At 62.5% G+C, this 21,208-nt stretch overlaps 1 protein-coding gene across 1 annotated transcript; it reads left to right on the top strand.

Moving 5' to 3' along the window:
- Positions 1-14,278: 14,278 nt before the first annotated feature.
- On the top strand, positions 14,279-18,677 carry LOC144280179 (leucine-rich repeat-containing protein 25-like). The gene is made up of 3 exons (XM_077842005.1): positions 14,279-14,383; positions 15,493-16,291; positions 17,726-18,677. The coding sequence occupies exons 2-3, from the start codon at positions 15,501-15,503 to the stop codon at positions 17,874-17,876; spliced, it is 942 nt and encodes a 313-aa protein (XP_077698131.1). The 5' UTR covers positions 14,279-14,383; positions 15,493-15,500; the 3' UTR covers positions 17,877-18,677.
- The last annotated feature ends 2,531 nt before the right edge of the window (positions 18,678-21,208 follow it).

Genomic DNA, 21,208 nt, shown 5'->3' on the forward strand with positions numbered 1-21,208 from the left:
TGGCCATGCTTAGGGACATTCACCGGGGCCAAGGACGGCCGCTTCCAGCAGCAGCGCCAGCCCCATCTGGTTCGGATTTGTCCGGGGCCAGCGCTGGCCATGGCGTTGTTAACCCCTTGGAGCCTGTGGCCGGATGTTCCAGGGACAGTATCCCAGCAACGTGATCCCCAGGCTGGCTCAGGGAGAGAGCCCAGGCTGACCGGGCCCCTGTCTGGGGACACCCCCACCCTGCAGCACCCATCCCTCGTTCCCAGGCCGGGTGGGGTCTGCAAACCCCTGGGTAGCCATGTGCCCTTTAGGTGCCAGCTGCGACACTAGGCCCTGTGCTGGTGTCCAGCCGGGCAGTGCTCTTCACCCCGCTTCAGGCAGGGCAGCAGGCAGGCTCCTTCATGTCTGCCTGGGGAGGGGGCTTAGTGCAGTGAGCAAGGAAGGGCTGTGAGGTGCTGGGGAGCTCCTGGAGCTGCCTGGTGGCTTTGCTTATAGGGAGGAGCAGCAGAATGGTCTGGGCCTGGGAGCCCCATGCCCTGCCCCTGGGCTGAGAGGTCAGACACAGCTGCTCTGAGGGCGGCGTTGCACCTCCTTGTCTCCCGTGCCAGGGTGTGACACCCAAGGGGCTGGGTAGGGGATCCCCACAGTGCCAGTCTCCCATCCCAGTGCTGGGCACATCCAGTCCCAGCATGGCTCACATCTGGGGCTGATTTCCAAGGTGGCTGCAGCGCTGGGGCATTGCACGCTCAGGGCTGCAGAGTTAAGCCTCTGTGTCTGCCCCATGGAGTCGGCTCGGCTCCATGAGGATTGGCAGGGATTAGCCAGCGCGCCGTGGCCAGTCACTCCAGGATTTCTCAGGCGCTCTCTGTGCCAAACATGGAGCGGCCCTTCAGCAGCACGAGCCAAGCGTCAGCAGCACACGGCCTCCCTGTGCCCCAGGGGCTGACGTCAGTGAGCCGGGGCAAAGCAGAGCCAGGCAGATCCTGCAGGAGCAAGCAGGCAGCTAGTCAGGGAACCAGCTCCCAGCCTCAAGGCGCTCCAGTGTGTATGTGCAGTGTGTTGTTGTGTGCATGAGCATGTGTGTGTGCATGCAGAGTTTGTGTGTGCACATGCATTCTATGTTTTGTGTGTGTATATTGTTCATGTGGGGTACGTGTGCATGGATTGTGCTCATGTGCCTGTCTGAGTGTGCACCCATATACTGTGTGTGTGTGGGGCGGGGGTGTGCATGCACTGGGCACGTATATTGTATGTGTGTGTGGGAGTTGTGTGTGCACTGTGGGGGGGGTGCGTGCACTGAGTGTGTTGTGTGTGCATTGTGTGTACGTGTGGGGTGTGACCAAGTGGGACTGTTCTTAATGTTTCCTCTGAATAGTGTGGGGGTGCCTCAGTTTCCCCTGGGCAGTTCTTAAGTATCTAGGGGGTGGGGTAAGGGTGTATGATCGTTGCAGAGCGCTAGAGGGCAGGTGTGTGCAGGGGTCTGGACACAGAGAATGGCCGACACCCTGTTTCCTGGCACCTGATGGCCTGGGCCCTTCCCCCCCCCGCAAGGTGAGAGCTGAAGGGTTGGAGAACAAAGGAATCAGGTGACCTCCTGGCCCGGGGAAAGGAACAAAGCCCAGAGGAGGAGGGGCTGGAGGGGGTTTTAGTTCAGGCTGGCTGGAGACATGGAGTGAAGGGCAGACGGGGTTGTCTGGCTCACTGCCCCCCAAAATGGACCCAGCTGAGGGGTCCGGTTCTCTGCACCTGCAAGCTCTGGTTTAGACCATGTTCCTGTCATCTAATAAACCTTCTGTTTTACTGGCTGGCTGAGAGTCCCGTCTGACTGCGGAGTTGCGGGGCAGGACCCTCTGGCTTCCCCAGGACCCCGCCTGGGCAGACTCGCCGTGGGAAGCGCACGGAGGGGCAGAGGATGCTGAATGCTCTGAGGTCAGACCCAGGAAGGTGGAGCCGGGGGAGCTGTGTGTCCTGCAGACAGGCTGCTCCCAGAGAGGAGACTCCCCCAGAGTCCTGGCTGGCTTCGCAGGGAGCAGCTCCAGAGCATCGCCCGGGGACTCTGTGACATGGGGTATGTGGGCATACACTGTGCTCATTTTGTGCATGTGGGAGTGTGCGTCCATATCCTACGTGTGTCTTTGTGCAGGCTCCGTGCGTGTGTGCACACTGGCTGCCAAGCTGGCTGGCCGTGACCACGGAGCATGAGTACTAACTTCAGCTTGGACTGATACGAACCAGGGCACAAATCCCAAACTGGGGGTGAGTTCTGCACCTCGATTTCACCAACCAATTACCAAGTGTGAACCCCTCAGCCACTAGCCCAGCCTAACCCAGGAGCCAGGCAGTGCCCTTGGGTACTCTGATCTCTAACACCACTCAGGCAAGCTGCCTTTGTGATAGATGGCCCCTTACACCAAGGATCACAGCAACATTCAGGTTACTCCCAGCCCCAAAGAGCAGTCACTTACCCCAGGTCGCTTGCACCGTAGATCTCACACCAAAGACAGAGGCTTGTAGCCAATCCTAGAATAAACATTGTAGCAGATTTATTAACTAGGGAAAGGCAACAAGAGTCATTTACATATTTAAAGCAGGTGTACATACATCACCCAAAAGAATGAGTTCCAAGCTTAAGTTTCAAACAGTAACAGCAGCTTCTGTGGTAAGATCAGATTTTGTCACGGAGGCCGCAGATTCTGTGACTTTCAGAGACCTCCGTGACATTTTCCACCTCAGCTTCAGCCCCGTGCCCTGGGGCGGCAAGGCCAGACCTTGTCAGCTGGCACAGGAAGCGTGGGCCCCACAGCTCTGATCCGCCGTGGGCGCGGTGGGCCTAGAGCTCTGAGCCACTGCGGGCAGTGGGAGACCCACAGCTGTCAGCCCCGCCACCCGGTCACAGGCTCCTGTGAATTTTTGTTTAGGGCCCCTGACCTGTCCATGACTGTTACTAAAAACAACTGTGACAAAATCTTAACCTTAGGAATCAGCAAGCTCTATATGTCCTTTGGGACTAACCCAGGCTAATGCAGCTGGGGAGCCCTTGCTTACGCCTAGCACCCTTGCCCCCCAGTCTGAGCAGCAGAGAGATACAGTTCCTCCTTGTTACACCCTTCCCCCCCTTCCACTTTGAGCTGCAAACTCAGCCACTGGGAGGAATCCATTTCACTCTGCTTGAGGCAGGGAGAGGGAAAGTAAACAACAAAGTCTTTTGTCCTCTTTAACACTTCACTCTAGTCCTTGTGGTGTCAGCTGCAATGTGGGTGGGGCGCGACGGGACCCCAGCACTTCGCACTAAGCAATGACTCGCTCCTGTCTGGTGAGGTACACGGGTACAAAGACTCACAATGCAAATGCTGGGGCTCACCTTGCAGTCACCACAGGTGTTGGAAGTGAGCTTAACGGCCAGCAGCAGCTCCATGCACGTAGTGCAGCCAAACCCATTCTGAGCCCTGCTACCCAGGCTAATGCCACTGACCCCAGGCGCGCCAGAATGAGTCCAGCTCTGCCTCTGTCAGTGGTCCGAGGCACGGGCACCTTGGCATGAGCGGGCACCGGGTGTGCCAGCATCACACTGGTTATGTGGGCATTTATGACAGACATGATGCCAACACACCCATTACTCTGGTCCCCCTTTGCCGACTCCGGTGCCTGCCCAGCTGTTGAGGAAGCCAGGATGTCTGCACATCTCTGGTCCCGCACTGCCCTGCCTGGCTGTGCCATCCCCATGGCACACGCTGCAAAGCAGGGCCAACGGCAGTGTCCAGCTTGCCTGCCACGCCTGGCGCCCGCCTCATGCTGGGACTGGTGAAGAGCGGCTCAGCTCTGCTCCGGGGTCTGGCGTCTGCTGGCCAATCTCATCCCAGTGCCGAGGGGGAGGATGTCGCCATGGTAACCCATCAAAATGTCCCTGTCGCTCTCCAGGCTCCAGCGCAGCGGATCTGTCTGAGCCTGAGCTCTGGCTGCCAGTGGAGGGCAAAGGATTGAGCGTGGAGAGCGGCCTCTGCCATGCCGGTGGGGGCTCACAACCAGCTGCCTGCCCAGCGCCCCGCGGCAGGGAGGGGGAGCAGCGGCTGCAGAGCCGTGAGCCCTTTGCTGGAGATAAAGGAGGGAGGGGAAGCCACTGGGATGAGACCATGGCACCTTCCCCCTGCGAAGGAGACAGTGCCGCCCCTCCAGTATTTCCCTGCCTGTGCCCATGTGTCATCCCGTCCCTGATGCCCCAAGGGACCCTTCCCAGCCCGCCCCCCGCTGCCAGACCCCTGAGGGAGGGCGCTAGGCAAGCTGGCATCCTCCGCTTTCGCCGTCACCCCTGGGTAACGTTGGGGCTTGCTGCCAAGTCCCCCTCTTGGACCATGGAACAGTGGGGAAGGAGGGGGGGAAATATGCCAATCAGTCCTGGATACAGCCCACTGGCCTGGCCCAGGGAGGACTTGACCCAGGGGTCTCTGCGGAGCTAGCTGCCCACAGTGTGGAGAGCTCTGGGCTTGCACAGGGCCCCGTGGGCAGCAGGAGCCTATGCACCCCACTGTGGGTGGGGGGAATCAAACCTCCTGCATCAGGGCTGGAGTCAGTCTCTGGCTCCTCCGGATTAGGGCGTTAGCTGTGGGCTGGACCAGCTACTCCCTGGAGAGGGGAGCCTGCAGGGAGGGGAGGTCAGGCTGGGGGCTAGGGCCAGCTCGCCGGAGCAGGCTCAGCAAGTGCCATACCCTTTGCCCAGCCCCCAGGGTGAGACCTGGGGTCTAGTCCTCACCTGGGAGGTTGGGAAATGGCAAACAACCCAGTAAAGCCCCTGCTCCAGCCCTGTCAACTGCTCAGAGCCACTGGGGTCTTTGTCCCCCTGCAAGGCTGAGCCCCTGGCACTGTGCCCACTGGGCAGCGGCTGGTGCATTAGGCTCCTGGAGGCAGGGCAAGTCCATGCAGCTGGCCCAGAGGGGTGGATCAAAGACAGCACTGAGCCGGTGCTGAGTTGGAGCTTGATGGATCCTCCATGGAGGCGGCTCCTGGGAATCCTGGATCCGGAGCAGCTGGGGAGGGAGCCCCTATTTCCTGCTGCGAGACTCCCTGGATTGAGGCTGGCCTCTGCTGGCCGCAGGCCCAAGCCACTGGTGCGCATCCTGGCTGCGTTTCCTCCCCAGGCCAGCAGCCCTCATCCACCGGGCTCCCCTCGCCACACCAGGAACCTGGCTTGGCGTTTTGTTATTGGATCAAGGTGGATCGAGCGCCCGCCCCCAAGACTTGCTCCCCCCGAAAACTGCAGTGAGACCCAGCTCAGTGTCACAGGAATGGCCACACTGGGCCAGACTAATGGCTTTGCTAGCCCAGTCTCTGCCAGAGGCCAGTGCCAGCTGCTTCAGAGGGAACGAACAGGACAGGGCAATTACTGAATGACCCATCCCTGGTCGGCCAGCCCCCCTTCCGCAGTCAGAGGTTAGGGCCACCCACAGAGTGAGGTGATGTTCCTGAGGATCTGGGCTGATAGCCATGGCTGGACCTAGCCGCCAGGAACTTCTCACGCTCTTTTTTTAACCTGGTTATATTTTGGCCTTCACAACATCCCCCGGCAATGAGTCCCACAGGGTGACGGTGCGCTGCCTTGTGTTTGTGTGAAACCTGCTGCCTGGTCATGTCATGGGGTGACGCCTGGTGCTCGGGTTATGGGAAGAAGAAAATGACATTTCCCTGTTCACTTTCTCCACAGCGTACCCCATTGTACAGACTGTCACATCCCCCCTTCGTGTCTCGTCTCCAAGACGAGCTGTCCCACTCTTTTTAATCTCGCCTCATCTGGAAGCTGTTCCATTTTCCCTGCCCTGCTCTGCCCCTTTCCCAAGGCTAACACACCCTTTCTGGAGATGGAGAGACCAGAGCTACCTGCAGCGGACAAAGTGGGGGTGCACCAGGGATTTATACAGCAGCTTTATGGTATTTTCTATTTTATGATCTATCTTTTTCCTGACGGTTCCTGGCTGCACCAAGTGCCGTCACTGTTGGAAGGCAGGCACCACTACGGGCAGGGCCCTGGCTGTACCCCTGCCGTCCCCCCGCCCTGTGCCTGGGCAGAGCGCACACTCGCCCAGTTGCCTCCTTTCCACAACCCATGCTCTGTCTCCCCCGGCTTGCTGGGCTTCACACCACCCACTGCTGCCTCCACTCCCCCCCACCCACGCCCCTTCCCGGCCACAAGGTGCCTCAACACACCCGCTGCGCTGCCCCAGGCCTGCGGCGGCAGTGGGCTCTGGTAAGGCCCCAGGGTAAAGGCTGCGAGCTGCAGAGCTATTTTGGGACGCGGCTGCTGCTTTGCAGAGAAAAGGGGTTTAGGGAGAGCAGGGAGCCGCCCTGGGCTGGGGGCCCTGGGGAGAATTAGCCCCTGCCCACACCTGCACCAATGATCCTGCCACTCTCAGGCAGCTTGCCAAGGGGCTCTCTCTACCCAGCCCCAAGGGGGGGGCACCCTACACTGGTCTGGCTGCGGCTGGAGTTGTACCCCTCCCCGCCACTGCACACAGCAGTTGGCTCCCAGCACCGCTCTCAGCACTGCCAGCAAAGCAGCTGCTTGGCTTCCCTGCCAGCCAGCAGGGCTGACAAAACGGCAGCTCCGAGCCCATATCTGCTTCCTGGGGCAGATAAGGAAGATGCCCTGTCCCCTGGCCTCCAGCTGCCCGCTTGCCAGGGAGGTGCCCTCAGGGGCTGGCGAGTGGGTACAGCTCCTGACACCAGTGGCCCCGACTAGCTGGTGAAGGTGAAATTCCCCTGCCACTGGAGGCCACAGCCAGCCCCAGGGCTGTCTCCCCAAAGAGGCAGGGAGGCACTGGCAGGACCCAGCTATTGCAAGATTGAATTAGCTCTCAGGGGTGATTGCTGCAGCCAGAGACAATCCGCAGAGTCTCCCAGGGCCAAGGCCCATGGCGTGGCTTTGCTGCCCTCTTGTTACAGGACCGAGTATGGCATGTCAGTTCAGGGGTTGGCACCTGGCCGCTCCTCCAGCCAGCTGGCCATGCCTGACCCAGGTGACCCAGGCAGTCTCATCAGAGCGTCCCCACCATAAACTTTCCAAGCTCAGGCTTGAAGCCAGTTTGGTTTTTTTGCCCCGACAGCTGCCCTGGGGAGGCTGTTCCAGAGCTTCACTCCTCCGATGGTTAGAGACCTGCAGCTAAGTTCATGCCTACACGTGTTGCCGGCTGCAGTCAGTGGTTTGGAATCAGGCCCTTCTCCAAACCCTAGGACCAGCCCATTGCGTGACCAGCAACCTGGGGTCAGGAAGCTGCAAACCGGCTTGTGAAATGTGACACCAGGCAGGAGATGTGCATGTGGGAAATCCCCAGCCAGCCCCCTGCACCCCTGCATCTGCCCTGGCCTGTGGCCTCCACAGCCAGCACCATTAAAAAAAGAGAAGCGGCTGTCTCACACACACACACACGCTGTGCGTGTCAGGAGTGCACACTGTGACGCCACAGGGAGGGGGGAGTGCTGACCTGGGGATGTGGCAGGGGGGTTTCATCGGGGATGGGAGACCTGAGAGCCTGTACCCTGAGCTGGGGAGAGGGGAGGTAACACCTCTGCCTGGGAAACTGGACAGAGGCTGCAGGAGGGAGTCTGCTGGGGGGGTGTTTAGTTTCAGTTTGGTGCTGGGTGGAGGAACGCAGGGAACCCCAGGGCTGGGGTCTGAGCTCCCTGCCCCCAAGAAGGACTCGACTGAGGGGTCCTGGTTGTACCCACAAGCTCTGTTTGAGACTGTGTTCCTATTGTCCAATAAACCTTCTGTTTTACTGGCTGGCTGAGGGTCATGGTGAATCCCAGGAAGAGGGGTGCAGGGCCCTGACTCCCCCACACTCCGTCACACACACGCACACACACACTGTGAGTGTCAGGAACACACACCCACATCCCTGGGCTCACCACACTGAGCCCTGCTCTGTCACTCGCTCTCCAGGAGGGGCTGTTCCTCGCAAGGGACAAGGGCCTAAAGAGGAGACTAGAGAAACCCCGACCGCCCGACACTCCCAGTGATGTTGCACAGATCTGACCCCTCCTGTTTGCGCCCCCCCCTCCCTGCCCCTCTGTGCAGCTCTCTGGCCTGCCCCCCAGCTGGGTGGGAGCTTTCTGCTCTGCAGCGCTGACTCTGTCTCCCTCCCCACTTCAGTTCCACTACCAGGGCCCTGACAGGTGCTGTGGTTCCCCAGCTCCCCTGCAGATGTCAGTCGAACACCCACGCGTGGGCCTGGCCCTGCGGCTCCCCCATGGAGGGCAGCGGGTTGGGCCCAGCTCCGAAGGGAGCTCAGAGTTAAGGGCTGTCTAGAGCTGCCGGGTGGGGCAGCCCCCAGCGTGGCCAGATTGAGCCACTGTGAGATCCCCCTGGGCAGTGCAGCCAGGGGACGGGGTTTGCTGCCTGTGGACCCACCAACGCCCCAGGACCTGTCCAATTTCCCAGGGGGCTCTGGGCATCTGCCAGGACTCGGTGCATCAGTGTGGGTCCCAGCCCTTGGTGTGCCTCTCTCCCCCTAGAAGCGTGGTGAAGTGGGGAGCCTGCCCCCAGCCCCTTTTCCAGTAGGGGTGCCCCATGATGTGAGACCTTGACGAGGATTCAAACCAGTGAAAGGGTCCCTCACCCCTGGCGTCAGGCCAGAGCACAGCCCCAGCACAGCCCCCGCTGAGCCCCCTCCCCAGCAGAGCTCAGAGTCCAGGGGGGACCAGGCAGGTGGCTCTGGAGTCAGGGCACTGTCGCTCCCTCCCTGTGTTGGCTGGTGGTGAGCTCAGAGGGCAGGATCAGGGCTACCCGCAGACACTGCGTGGCCGAGTGGGTCGGGGCTGGGAGGGTGTCACGGAGTCCCCGGGCGATGCTCTGGAACTGCTCCCTACGAAGCCAGGCAGGACTCTAGGGAAGTCTCCTCTCTGGGAGCAGCCTGTCTGCAGGACACACAGCTCCCCCGGCTTCCACCTTCCTGGGTCTGACCTCGGAGCATTCAGCATCCTCTGCCCCTTCGTGCGCTTCCCACAGCGAGTCCGCCCAGGCGGGGTCCTGGGGAAGCCAGAGGGTCCTGCCCCCCAACTCCGCAGTCAGACGGGACTCTCAGCCAGCCAGTAAAACAGAGGTTTATTAGATGACAGGAACATGGTCTAACACAGAGCTTGCAGGTGCAGAGAACAGGACCCCTCAGCTGGGTCCATTCTGGGGGGCAGTGAGCCAGACAACCACGTCTGTACTTTACTCCATGTCCCCAGCCAGCCCCAAACTGAAACTCTCCCCAGCCCCTCCTCCTCTGGGCTTTGTCCCTTTCCCAGTCCAGGAGGTCACCGGATTCCTTTGTTCTCCAGCCCTGTAGCTCTCACCTTGCAGGGGGGAAGGGCCAGGCCATCAGTGGCCAGGAAACAGGGTGTCGGCCATTCTGTGTCCAGACCCCTGCACGCACCTGCCCTCTAGGGCTCTGCAACGACCATACACCCTTATCCCACCCCCTAGATACTTAAGAACTGCCTAGGGGAAACTGAGGCACCCCCACACTATTCAGAGGAAACATTAAGAACAGTCCTGCTTTGTCACAGAGGGCCCCATGGAGCCGTGCCGCCAACCCTGCCTGCCCGAGCTGACTCTGAAGTGTGGCAGGGTGAAGCAGGGGGGCTGTTCTGTTGGAGCCCCAGGACACAGGACGCTCACGGGCAAGTCTCTGTGCTCACACTAGCAGGGCCAGCTGCTGCAAGGTGCTGAGTTCTCCCCCCCGCCCCCCACTGGCTGTAACGGGAGGGAGCCGTGGGGCTTTGAGAACCAGGCCCAGTGTCCCAGGACAGGCACCTCCCCAGCCAAGGTGCCCTGAATCTTTGGCACATGGATCTGGGGCCCTTAGGGGCCCCTCCTGCTCAGCTACCCGCTCAGCTGAATGTGGTGTGCGTGAGGCCCTGCCCCCTCCCTCCGCCAGTGAACGACATCCCGCCCTGCCCCTTGGGTCCCTGAAGCTAAAGCCCCAGTTGTAGGGGAAGCTTTAGCACAGCTCTCGGCTGTGGGGCACCTGCCCTTCGAGTGAGAGAGCCTGGGCTGTCCCCATGTCCTCCGCCCCCTGAGCTCTCCCCTCTCAGCTGTGCAGGCAGCGCTAGGCACATGCCAGCCCCCGTGTCCCTCGACCCACCTGCCACGCCCAGAGTGGCCCAAAGGGAAGGGACGCTGCAGGTTCCCGGTCACCCTGTCGCACGCAGCTCCACGGGAACACTGAGCACCTGGATTCCCTCGTCAGGAAAGCCCGGCTCCAGCTCGTTAGCGAAGAATGCGGCAGTAGCCCCGGAACCATTGGACACAAAGGGTGACCCAGGAAATCACCCGGTGCTGAAACTCAGCTACCAAGCTGCCTCTTGGCCCAGAAGGGGCTGTGTACCCCAAGGCCATCTCAGCAGGATGGTGGAGCCCTGCCTTTCAGGAGCCCAGGCCTGCTGCAGCCTGTCTCCCCCGGGCAAAGGCTAACCGGGGGGGTTGCCGACTCGCCAGCTGCAGCTTTGCATGGTCACTGTCTTCACCCCAGCCAATCCGTCCCCACCTGGATTTGCTTTTTCCAGCAGCCCCCACAAGCTACTGACTAGCACCGTGCTTCGCCAGTAAACGGGGGTCCATGGGTCCGTGAACCTACAAGACTCAGGTTACACCCGACCAGGCAGAGAGATAAGCACCCCCACCCCAAAGTGTGCGACCACCTTTTGGTGACCTGCCTTCCCACACAGAGCGAGAGAGGACAGGTGGCAGTGCAGAGCCAGAACCACCCAGGTAACTCCGCAGAGAGTCTGCTGACCAGCGTGATGCTGGCTTTCCTTAGCCACCTGATGGGCCATTATGCCGTGAACGAGTCTGTCTGTCCCGGACCCCAGGGATCCCTGCCAGCCTTATGCCCCCCCCCCCCCGCTCTCTGCCAGTGGGCACAGAGCTCGTGGCTCACACTGACGTCACTCATTAAGGAGTCAGCATAGGGCCAATCCTGGGATTTCCCCTCAGCGCCCCGACCGACCCTCCTTCCTCACGGCAACAGCTTCCCCTTTACTGGCAGCAGGAACGCCCAGGCCTCCTGCCCGCTTCTGCCTCCCCAGCTCACTCCTCAGTGAGTCCTTGGCGAGCCCTTGACTCCGCCGGCCCCTCAGATGGAAATAAAAGTGCCCAGCCAAGCACTGTGCGGCGCGAGGCATCGTGTGAGGGGGCGCAGCCGAGCCCTGACAGCTGGCTGCGAATGTCTCCAATGGCCGGAGACGGGCACTAGATGGGGAGGGCTCTGAGTCAGGGGTGGCAGGGGTCTATAATTTTTGGTGGTGCCCAGAATGGGTCCAAGTCGTCCCCTCCCCCCACCACCTGCCTACGGCTCTGGGAGAGGGTTTGGGTGCGGGAGGGGTGTGGGCTCTAGGATAGAGTTTGGCTGCTGGGTGCAGGCTCTGGGCTGAGACAGCGGGAGGGGGTGCAGGAGGGGGGTTGGGTGCTGGATGCAAGCTCTGGGCTGGGATAGAGGGTTGGGGTGCAGGACATGGGGCTGGGCCGGGGATGAGGAGTTTGGGGTGCAGCAGGCAGGCTGCCCTGGGGCTGGGGGCCAGAGAGGAGGACTCCCCCTCAGCCCTCTCCCTGCTGGCACCAGTGAGCTCTGGGGGAGGGGATGGCGGCCCCCTTCCCAGCCCCCCTGGCACGCCACTCACCTGAGCCCCCCCTGGTTGCTGTTCAGGAGGTTCAGCCAGGATAAGGCTCCCCCCAGAGTCAACGCGGAGTTGCCCGCCGGGGGGGCCAAGGGGGTACACTGCCATGTGCCTCCTCCCCTCCTCCCTCGGCAGGTGCAGCAGCCGTGGCCGGTGAGGGAGTGCAGTGCGGAGCTGCCCAGGGAGGCAGGGATGCTCGGGGGAGGAGACACATGGGGGCGGCAGGCGGGGCCAGGGAGGAGACCCGGCCCCGAACATTGGCGGAGCTGGGCCCCCTGGGCCCTGAATTTGCTGGAGCCCGGGCACCATGGGCCCATATAACTCACCGCCCCTGCTCTGAGTTACTACAGAGAATTCTCTCCCAGGTGTCTGGCTGGTGGGTCTCGCCCACATGCTCAGGGTCCAAGCGATTGCCATATCTGGGGTCGGGAAAGAATTTCCCCCAGGTCAGACTGGCAGGGACCTTGGGGGGGTTCGCCTTCCTCTGTGGCAGGGGGCACGGGTCACTTGCAGGTTTAAACTAGTGTCAGTGGTGGATTCGCTGTAACTTGAAGTCTTTAAACCATGATTTGAGGATGTCAGTGGCTCAGCCGGAGGTTAGTGGGAGTGGGGGGGTGTGGTTCTGGGGCCCGTGATGTTTAGCAGGTCAGACTAGCTGATCATGATGGTCCCTTCTGGCCTCAATGTCCCTGTCTCCCTGCGGGGCCTGCGCCGGGAAAGCATGGCTCACTGGCACTCTGCACAGAGCTGGTGCCAGCCATGGGGGTGAGCGAGTCCCTAGAGCCGTGTGCACTTGGAAGCCAGGCTGGAGCCAGCTGAAGGAAGCAGCCAATGCACGGCGTGTTTCCATGACCCTTTGCTTCGTGCTTGGAGCAGGGAGCCGAACCTGCCCCTGGAGCGCAGAGGGGAGCACCTAGCTCACCTGTGGGCAGCAGCCCTGGGGGATTTCAGCGCTTTCCCCTGCATGTTGCATTTACTGTAACTGCCTTTGCTTCACCTGGCCCTGCTTCCCCAATTCACTGTGAAGCCTGAGTCAGACACTGGCTAGAGGGGGGGAGGGGAGCCAGGGGCTCTTTGGGGCTTGCAAGACAGGAGATGCCGGGCTGAGGACTCCAGATGGGTCTGGCATCAGTGACAAAGGGGCTGTCTCCAGGGCCAGAGCGGAGCATAGCCTGCCCCAGTGAGCTTGAGTCTCGCTAGCCCGGGCACAACAGCAGCAAAGACAGGTTAGCCCGGCAGGGTCCCTGGGGACACGCCTGGCTCACTGGCCCTGCTCTGGTTACCTGGGCTAGCCGGAGTCAGGTTTGCTTGGGTAGGCTATGCTGGGTGCGGCTCTTGGCAAGGCGCGACGAAGGGGACAAGCCAGGCCAGAGGCTGCAGGGCTGAGATCTGCAACATGCCCCTTCCGGCCCCTGCCAGGCCACGCTGGCCCTGCTGGCCAGCTAGGCCAGGTGCTCAGGGACCACTTGACGCCTGCTCTGGAGCATCTCGCACTGGCCCTGCAGAGGCAGCAGGAGTCTGGGCCCATGGTTGGGAGGGGTCAGGTGTGTGGTGCCCACGGTGGGGGCTGCAAGGAGAGGGGGCCGTGTGTCCCTACAACAGTCCAAGGGAGGCTGCTCTCCAGGGCACTGGGCCTTGCCCGGCATGGCATACAGCACCCAGGGAGAGGGGGGTCGGGGAGGAGCTGGGCGGGGTGGCGGAGTCTGCAGTGAGATGGTGCAAGGGAGGGCCAAAGGCAGGTGTTTGTGGCTGGAAGAGAGGGCCACGGGGGAAGGGGGTGCACTGGCCCATGGGGCTCCTGAGCCCTTTGGTCCAAGGCCCCCGCCTCCCCCTCACCAACTCCTGGGCGCCCTCAGACCCAACCTGGGCTCAGCATCTGCTCCTGCTTGGGGGTGGGGTTTGCCTGTTGTGACATCGGAGCAGAGGAAGGCCCATTTCCTTCCTGTGCCCAGGGTGCAGAGTCAGCGGCCGTGGGCTGGGCAGGGGCCATGCTGCGTCTTGGGCATCAGGAACGGGTGGGGCAGGGTACTACACCCTGCAAGCCCGGGTGCCCAGCCCCCTTCCCTGGGGGCAGCGGAAGGGAGCTCCATGCCACGCCTGCAGGCTGGCAGCAGTGCCCACGCTTGGGCCCTCTCCACCTCTGTGCAGGCCCTTCGCACCTGGGCTAGTGCTGGGGTAACCCCGCAGCGGTGCCGAAAGGCCCAGCCTCCCCCTTGTTGTCCTGCAGGGTCTGTGATGTTACCCAGCGGGGCCTCCCTCCAGAGGGAGGGAGCCCCCCAGTACTCCCACTCCGACAGGGACTCTCCCCAGTTAGCCCTCCTTGATGGGGCTGCTCCAATCTCCATTGTCCTGGCCCTGTGGCCAGGCTGTGATGCCCCGGGACGGCATGGCCTTGCCCTGCCCGGGGGCCATGAAGCATCCCCCTGGGCCCTGCAGATGCCCCTCACTTGGCAGCACCCCGCGCAGGGGGATGCCAGACTGAAAAACGAAAGCAAAGGGAGAGTGGCAGAGAAGGGAGGAGCCCAGAGCCAGCACACAGCGCGGGATGGCCCGGTGAGGGCAGGGCTCCCCTCCTGCTCCCCAAACCCGCTCCTGGCTCTCTAGCTACACCACAGAGCGTCCCTCCCCCACACTGTGACAGCCTCGGGCCAGCAAGAGAGGAACTGCCTGTTTCTCTTCTGTCCAGCTGCCGCGTCGCACAGGCAGAGGAGCAGACGCAGCGGAGGGCGGGAGGCAGGCGACAGCTCAGGTATGGGGCAGGGCTCCATGGGGCAGGATGGGGACAGAGCCAGTGGGCAGGTGCCTCTCGCTCTGTGCCACCGAGCAGCGCGGGGTGCCCGGGCTCACCTCTACGTGGGGAGGTGTGAAGGACCTCTGGGGAGCGGAGTGCCCATTGGCCACAAGCCATCAGCCTGTCGCGGTAGGGCAGGGCCAGGCGGCCCCATCCTCGCCCCTCAGCCGGAGCTTGCAAGAGGCTGGCACGGGGGGCCCTGCCAGTGGTGCTGAAGAGCAGAGGCAGCGGCGCGGCTGGGCCCTTCCCTGCAAATGGCCTGAGCGGTGAACACCTAGGAGACACCCACGACCGGGCCACGGGGGCAGCAGTAACCCTGCGGGCGCGGGCTCCTCCGCCAAGCGCCCCCGGGGCTGGCAGCCTGCAGAGAGTCCTGCTGAGCTAAAGGGCTGGGAGCTGCCCGTGCAGCTCTAGCGCTCAACCCCCAGCCCTGCAAAACAGCTGCCCCTCTGCCCAGCATGGTCGTCCACTAGAGAAAACGGGGCCTAGGGAGGGGGCCGAGGCCAAGCCAGAGCGCGGACCCCCACCCCCCCCGCCCCGCCCCGCACGGCTCCCCCTGCTCAGGCCGTGTCTCTAGCCCCATTTGCCCCGACCATCTTCAGCTCTGCTCTCCGCCCCCACCTCCCTCCTCTCCCCACAAAGCCAGGGCATGTGACTCTGCAGAGCAGCTGCTTCCCCAGCTCTACTTTTCAGCCAGGCGCCCACTCCAAGCGGAACTCCACAGCCCAGCAGACCAGTGCGACTACAGCCCGTGGCTGGGGCGAGGGGAGCCAGGGCTCCTGGGGGCACCCAGAGCGATACAGGGGAGCAGTCCCCGCTTCTCCCCACCCCTCCTGTTCCCTCCCGCCACCTCCTTTGCATAATGAGCATGCAGGGGCTAGTGCTGCCTGGCCTGGGGCATAATGCACCAGGAGGCCCCACAGCGTCCTCTGGCCAGCGGGGGAGCCTGCACGGAGCAGCCCTGCCTGGGGTGTGGAGCAGATAGGACCGAAGGGGGGTTCGCCTCCCGCACCTCTGCGCTGCTGCGACGCCCCCCATTTACAGCCTGCTTGTGTCCTGCTTCCCAGCTAGGAAGATGCTGGCACTCCTGGCAGCCCTGCTCCTCCTGCGCAGTGTGCCGTCCGGCTGGGCGCATTGCTTGTGGTCTCCAAATTCAAGCTCCCGCGAGGTCCTGGGCTGGCTGGAACTGAGTAGCAACACTTTGACGTGCCTGAACTTCAGCAACCATGGCATCAGGGAAATCAATGGCTCCGCCCGGCTGGGGGGGTCGGTCAAGATGCTGGATCTGTCCTTTAACCACCTGCAGACCCTTCCCCCGGATTTCCTCTCCCAGGCGCGCACTCTCAAGGAGCTTTACCTGCAGCACAACCAGCTGCGGGGGCTGCCCACGGAGCTCTTCAGGAACGCCTCCAGCCTGCTGCACCTGGTCCTGGACTGCGAGTGCGACGTGGTGGCGAGCGTCCTCAGCCACTGCATGGGCAGCAGCCCCCCCAACAGCACGGAGCCCGCCTGCCATTGCCACTCCGCGCAGGAGGGACCCGTCAACCTCACCGCGTTCTACAGGCAGGAATGCCAGCCCCTGTGCGCGCTGCTCTGCGTGGTCCTCACCAGCTCAGTGCTGGCCGGGCTGCTGCTGGCGGGGGGCCTGGCTGTGGCCTTGCTCCTGCTCAGGAGGAAGAGACAGGCCTCCGCCATCCACAGCAAGCGGGAATCCACCGCATCCGTCGCCCGCGGCCAGCCGCGCTACATCAGCCGCAATGCAGAGCCGGGCCCCGGCCAGGCCAGCAACTATGAGAACGTCTTCATTGGCTACTCCCAGCCAGGAGGGCAATACGAGTGTCTGGAGAGAAAGGGACCGCAGTACAGGTGAGCACCGACTCAGCATCCCCGGGGCCCTAGGTCCCCTTCCCTCGGGGCAGGCAACCTGGGAGGCTGCATGCAGGGGGAAAATGCAATGATAGATAGAGGGGGTGTGTCTGGGGATGGATAGATGGATGCATAGATAGATTGCTGGGTGTGTATGGATAGATAGATAGATAGAGTGAGCGAGGGGGTAGCCACCTGCCTTCCTCTCCGAGGGCTCATCAATCAGTTTGGGTTATTTAAGGTAAGAGCCACATCTGGCTGGTTGGGCTCATGGGCTCAGTCCAGAGAGCACCTTAGAAACAGAGCCTCCACTGGATGGCTATTAAGCCTTTAAACACTCTGGGAACCCAAGGAGGCACCACCCAGCGTCTGGGTGAAACATGCCAGACGTCGAGAGCCAGGTGAGCCACCTGGATGTGTCTGGGGCTGCAGCAGGCTGAGGCTGGGTTCTGGTCTCACCCGAGATGTTTTATCAGAGCCGAGGAGGGTTTTAAGCAACGTCCTGGCTAATTTCTCCCCTCCCCTCCCCGCCCCCCGGGGCAGCACTGCCTTGGCAAATCCACGAGGCCAGGGGATTCGGCCTGACTGGCAGGGGAGGGGTTAACCCCGCTGCTTTGCTGAAACCCGGGATGGTGAAACAGAGCCTCCGATGAAATTAACAAATATGGGAAGTTTGGGGAGGTGGTTTGAGAACAACACCTCGCTCGTGACCCTCAGGGCATGATGGGTGAGTCAGTCCCTGCCCCTCAGTCCCTTTTACGGCACTTCATCCCATCCCCCCCCTCCCCCCCGCCCGCCCCAGTCACATGTCATTCCACATCCCACAAACCTACCCCTGCCCCCGCAGCTGCTGTCTGGATTTGCCACAGAGAAATTCTTGCGACAAAGTCAGTTTCCGGGATAAAAAGACCAGAAGCTTGTGACCAGACTCCAGGCAGGGGAGTGACACTCTCCTGTGCTAGGAGCCGTGGCCCCAGGGCTGCCACTTCTCCAGGAGCTGGGGCCCCATCCGTTCCCTCCCATGCATGCCGGGGCAGCGTTGACATGGAGCGGAAGGCCGGTCCGGGCGCTAGCCAGGAGACCTGGGCTCTGCCACAGCCCCCCGCAGGCCCTAGGGCATGTCACCCCAGCTCCCCCTGAGCTATTGGCACGGCCCTGCCTCGCCGGGGCAGTGGCAGGTTGCGCACCGCTCAGACACTGCAGTATAAACGCGCGTCGGCCCAGTTCTCTCCACTTAACCCCCGTCAATGGAGCCAGCCCAGGGGGGATTCAGACCCTGCGGGCGGAGCCTTTGCGGCTGGCACTGCCCTGGTGCACTGGCTGTCCCCAGGCGCTAAGTGCAGGAGCAGGTGGCAGAGCCCCGAGCCCACTAGCTCCTGAGCCGCTCCCCACGCCGGGAGGGTAACGCAGGGCCCTCTCCACTGCCTGTCGCAGAGCCCAGCAGCTGGTGGACGAGGAGCGTTACATGGAGAGCGACACCTGCCACGGAGACCAGCCCATTTACGCCAACACCCAGCAGCTGTACAGCAGCAGCGTCCCCGCACCCAATGACGGCGAGGAGGTGTACATCATGCCGGACAAATGAGCCCTCCACCCGCCCGCCTGGAGGCACCCCAGCCCCTGCTGTCTCTGGGGAGCGGGCTCGGGCAGTGGGGGGGCTTGGGTGCCACAGTCCCACGTTCAGCAGCTGTGACCATGTGTCACTCCCCAGGGAGGGGACTGCTGGGGTTCCCAATTAAAGCAAAATCCCCTGGCAATTGCTTCCCACCCTGGGTATTACCCTGCAGCCATGACCCAATTCAGCCCCATGGGAATGCAGACAGTTCAGGTTTCCCCTGGGGGTGGGAGAGGGCTGGAATTTCCCCTCCCTCTACAGAGGCAGAGCTCCTCATGGGGTAGGGGAGGGGGATCCTACCCCTGCATCAGTCTGCAAATTCCTCCAGAAATAGTTCCCATTTCTCCTGCCAAAGTGCCTGGTTCTGCGCCAGGCTGGCTGAGCCCCTGCTGGGACCCAAACACCAGCAATTCGGCCTCCATGGGGTTTCCTGTGCACCTGGGAACTGCCAGGGGGAGACACTTATGGAGGGGAGACAGCACACGGCCACCCCACAGAGCATCCAGCCACTTGTGCAGTGCTTGGGGGCTCAGTGGACCCCTCAAGGGAGGGCAAAAGGGACATGGGCAGGACAGAGCCGATTCCCAGAGGAAGTGGGGCCTCACTGGAAAGGAGGGACCCGGAGCGCTGGGGCTCCAGGAATCGAGGGAGATGGGCCCAGAGCAGGGCTCAAGACAGCCAGGCCCTGGTGTGTCGTGGGGATTCCTGGGGTGGGGGACCCGCCCGCTTTTGCTGTCTGTACCAAGCTCAATAAAGAGACTGTAGCCACGACACTTGCAGGGTCAATAGCCACACTGCCCTCCAGACGGCCACAGGGGCCTCCCCTCCCACACTGGGGCAGGTCCTGCACTGACAGGGCAAGGCTCGGTGCTGGGGAGCGGGGCCCCATTCATTCATTCATTACGGCCCAGGACCCCCCAGGGGCTCAGATCAGCACCCTGCCCCATTCCTATGGTCAGCATATGGGGCAGCCCCCCTCTGGCGCACCAAGAGAGGACGAGCGGGGTGTGGAATCGTATTGGCTCTGCCGTGTCGCCTGGCTCTGTGCAGGGACCTTGGTCCTGCGGAAAAGCGTTGAACTTCTGGGGCTGGAGTCAGGGCAGGTGGCGAGACTTGCTCAGTGCCAGGGGGCAGATCCCTGGCGCCAGGTAGGGCCTGCACTGGGCCCGGGCCTCTTCTGGCCCCCACACCCTGGGTCTGACAGTCCCTGGCAGCCCTTCGCCCCAAGCGGGTGGGAAACGCTGCCATTGTGGCCCTGCACTTCCACACACAGCCGCTGGGAGGCGCCAGAGACCATCTGCACCAGTGCAGGGTCTAGGGGTGGTTTCAGAGGAGCAGCCGTGTTAGTCTGTAGCCGCAAAAAGAACAGGAGGACTTGTGGCACCTTAGAGACTAACCAGTTTATTTGAGCAGAAGCTTTCGTGAGCTACAGCTCACTTCATCGGATGCTGGAGGTCTAGAGGTGCAGTCTGCTGGTCTAAGAGCTCGGGGGGAAGACTCAGCACTCCTGAGCTTGCCCAGAAGCCTCTGCCCCTGCAGCTGCGGATTGTTTGGGCACAGGGTGACCCAGCTGAGGGCCCGGTGAGCTGAGTGCGTCACACGCCAGTGCAGCTGAGGGCCCCGTCCCACCCCCACGGGCTCTACCACACCTCGCTCTGAGGAGCTATTATGGGATTTATACCGGGGTTATTTTTAAAGGCAAAGCCTCTTTCTGCTTCCCCTTGCCTCCACACAGGGCCTCTCCCGTCCCTTCACAGATCTCTTCTCTGAGGGGCTGAGGTCAGATGCTTCCTGTCCTGGAGAGAAGCTGCAAGCCACAGCTCATGGGTTAGAGCTGCAGCACGCCTGGCCAAGCCGGGGGTGGGGGGATGGGACCTTGCAGGCTGCGGAGGAGGGGGCACGAGGGACGCACTGTCCCATTGCCAGAGGCGCACAACTGCACAGAGCAGAGTCGGCCACCAACAGCCATGCCCGGCGCACTGGAAGGAAAGGAGGGTGACGCCCCAGCCCTGGTGCACGGATGGGATGGCAGGAGAAAGAACTTGCTGAGGTGGAGGGGGGCCTTGCAGAGCCACCCTCATCCCCGCTCAGTGTGGCTCTGTCCCTTGCTGGGGCCCTGTACACACTGAGCCAGTCTGGGGCTGCCAGCAGTGACCACGGAGCTCCTCTCTGCGCCAGGCCCAGGGCTGAGGGCAAAGAGCCCAGGGAGGTGGGGGAACATCCCAGGAGCCGGGGAAAGGGGACAGGCCGGGCGTTCGAACGGTGGCTCTTCCAGTGCAAGGTTCTGGGCCATGGATCTCGCCCGGCTCTAGCCAGCCCCAGGGACCTGCAGGGGCTCCCGGCACGCAGGGCCTGGCCGCAGACTGCTCCCAGACAGAACCCTCCAATTCACCTCGCCAGCCACTAAGGGCTGGTGGGATAACACCCGGAGCCCTGCCGAAGGTCTTCCAGGCACCAGGCTTGATTCTCCGCTCGCCCGTGTGCCCAGGACACTGCTGCGGTGAGGCTGGGCAAGTGAGAGGCTCCAGCTGTGTGGGCGGGGCAGGGAGTCAGGCATGGTGGGCGAAGCGGGAAGCCGAGGGGGATCCACCGGGTGGGCTGAGCCCCACAGAGCCCCCGTATCTCTTTACGAGGCCTGGGTCTGGCTCCCCTTGCAGCCTGCCCTTGGCACTGCCCTGTAGCCAGACTGAGCAGCCCCATGCAGGCTCCCCACAGTGGAGGTGGCATGGGGCCCTGGCAAATAGTTGACTGGATCTAACCCTTGCAATCCTGGGACCAGCTCAGTGAATGCCCGGGAGGCGGGCGGGACTGAGTGGACACATAGCAAGTTGAACATTAGTGACCCTGGTGCCCGCCCCGGCACTGCCATTTCCCATAGCACCCCAGGCCTCACCGTGGCTGGTCTCTGCTGCACCGACGGGTCTGCGTGGAGCTGCTGGAAGGAGGCCGAGGGCGTGAATCCGAGGCTGCGCGCCGATGTCGTGGTACGAGGGCTGTTCCTGCTGGAGCAGAAGGAGCTATTAGCGCTGGGCTATGTCACGGACTAAGGGTCATGTAGGCATTGGGCACTAGCTGGTCTGAGCCCACCACCTCGGACCACGCCAGCATCACCTCTGCACCCGGGTCCCAGAACCCCGGACGCTTCTTCCCTCCACCTCAATGGGGATGATGTGGGGATCGTCCCCCGGGGCCTGTCCCACACTCACCCGGCGGATTGAGTACGGGTGCTCTGGACCTGAGGCCCCGCCTTCCCCCACGGGCCTGGCCTGGTGGTCCCTTCACCCTGGCACAGCCCTCTGGAC

This window comes from Eretmochelys imbricata, chromosome 25 (assembly GCF_965152235.1).
Source record: "Eretmochelys imbricata isolate rEreImb1 chromosome 25, rEreImb1.hap1, whole genome shotgun sequence".
NCBI classification, from domain to species: Eukaryota; Metazoa; Chordata; order Testudines; family Cheloniidae; genus Eretmochelys; species Eretmochelys imbricata.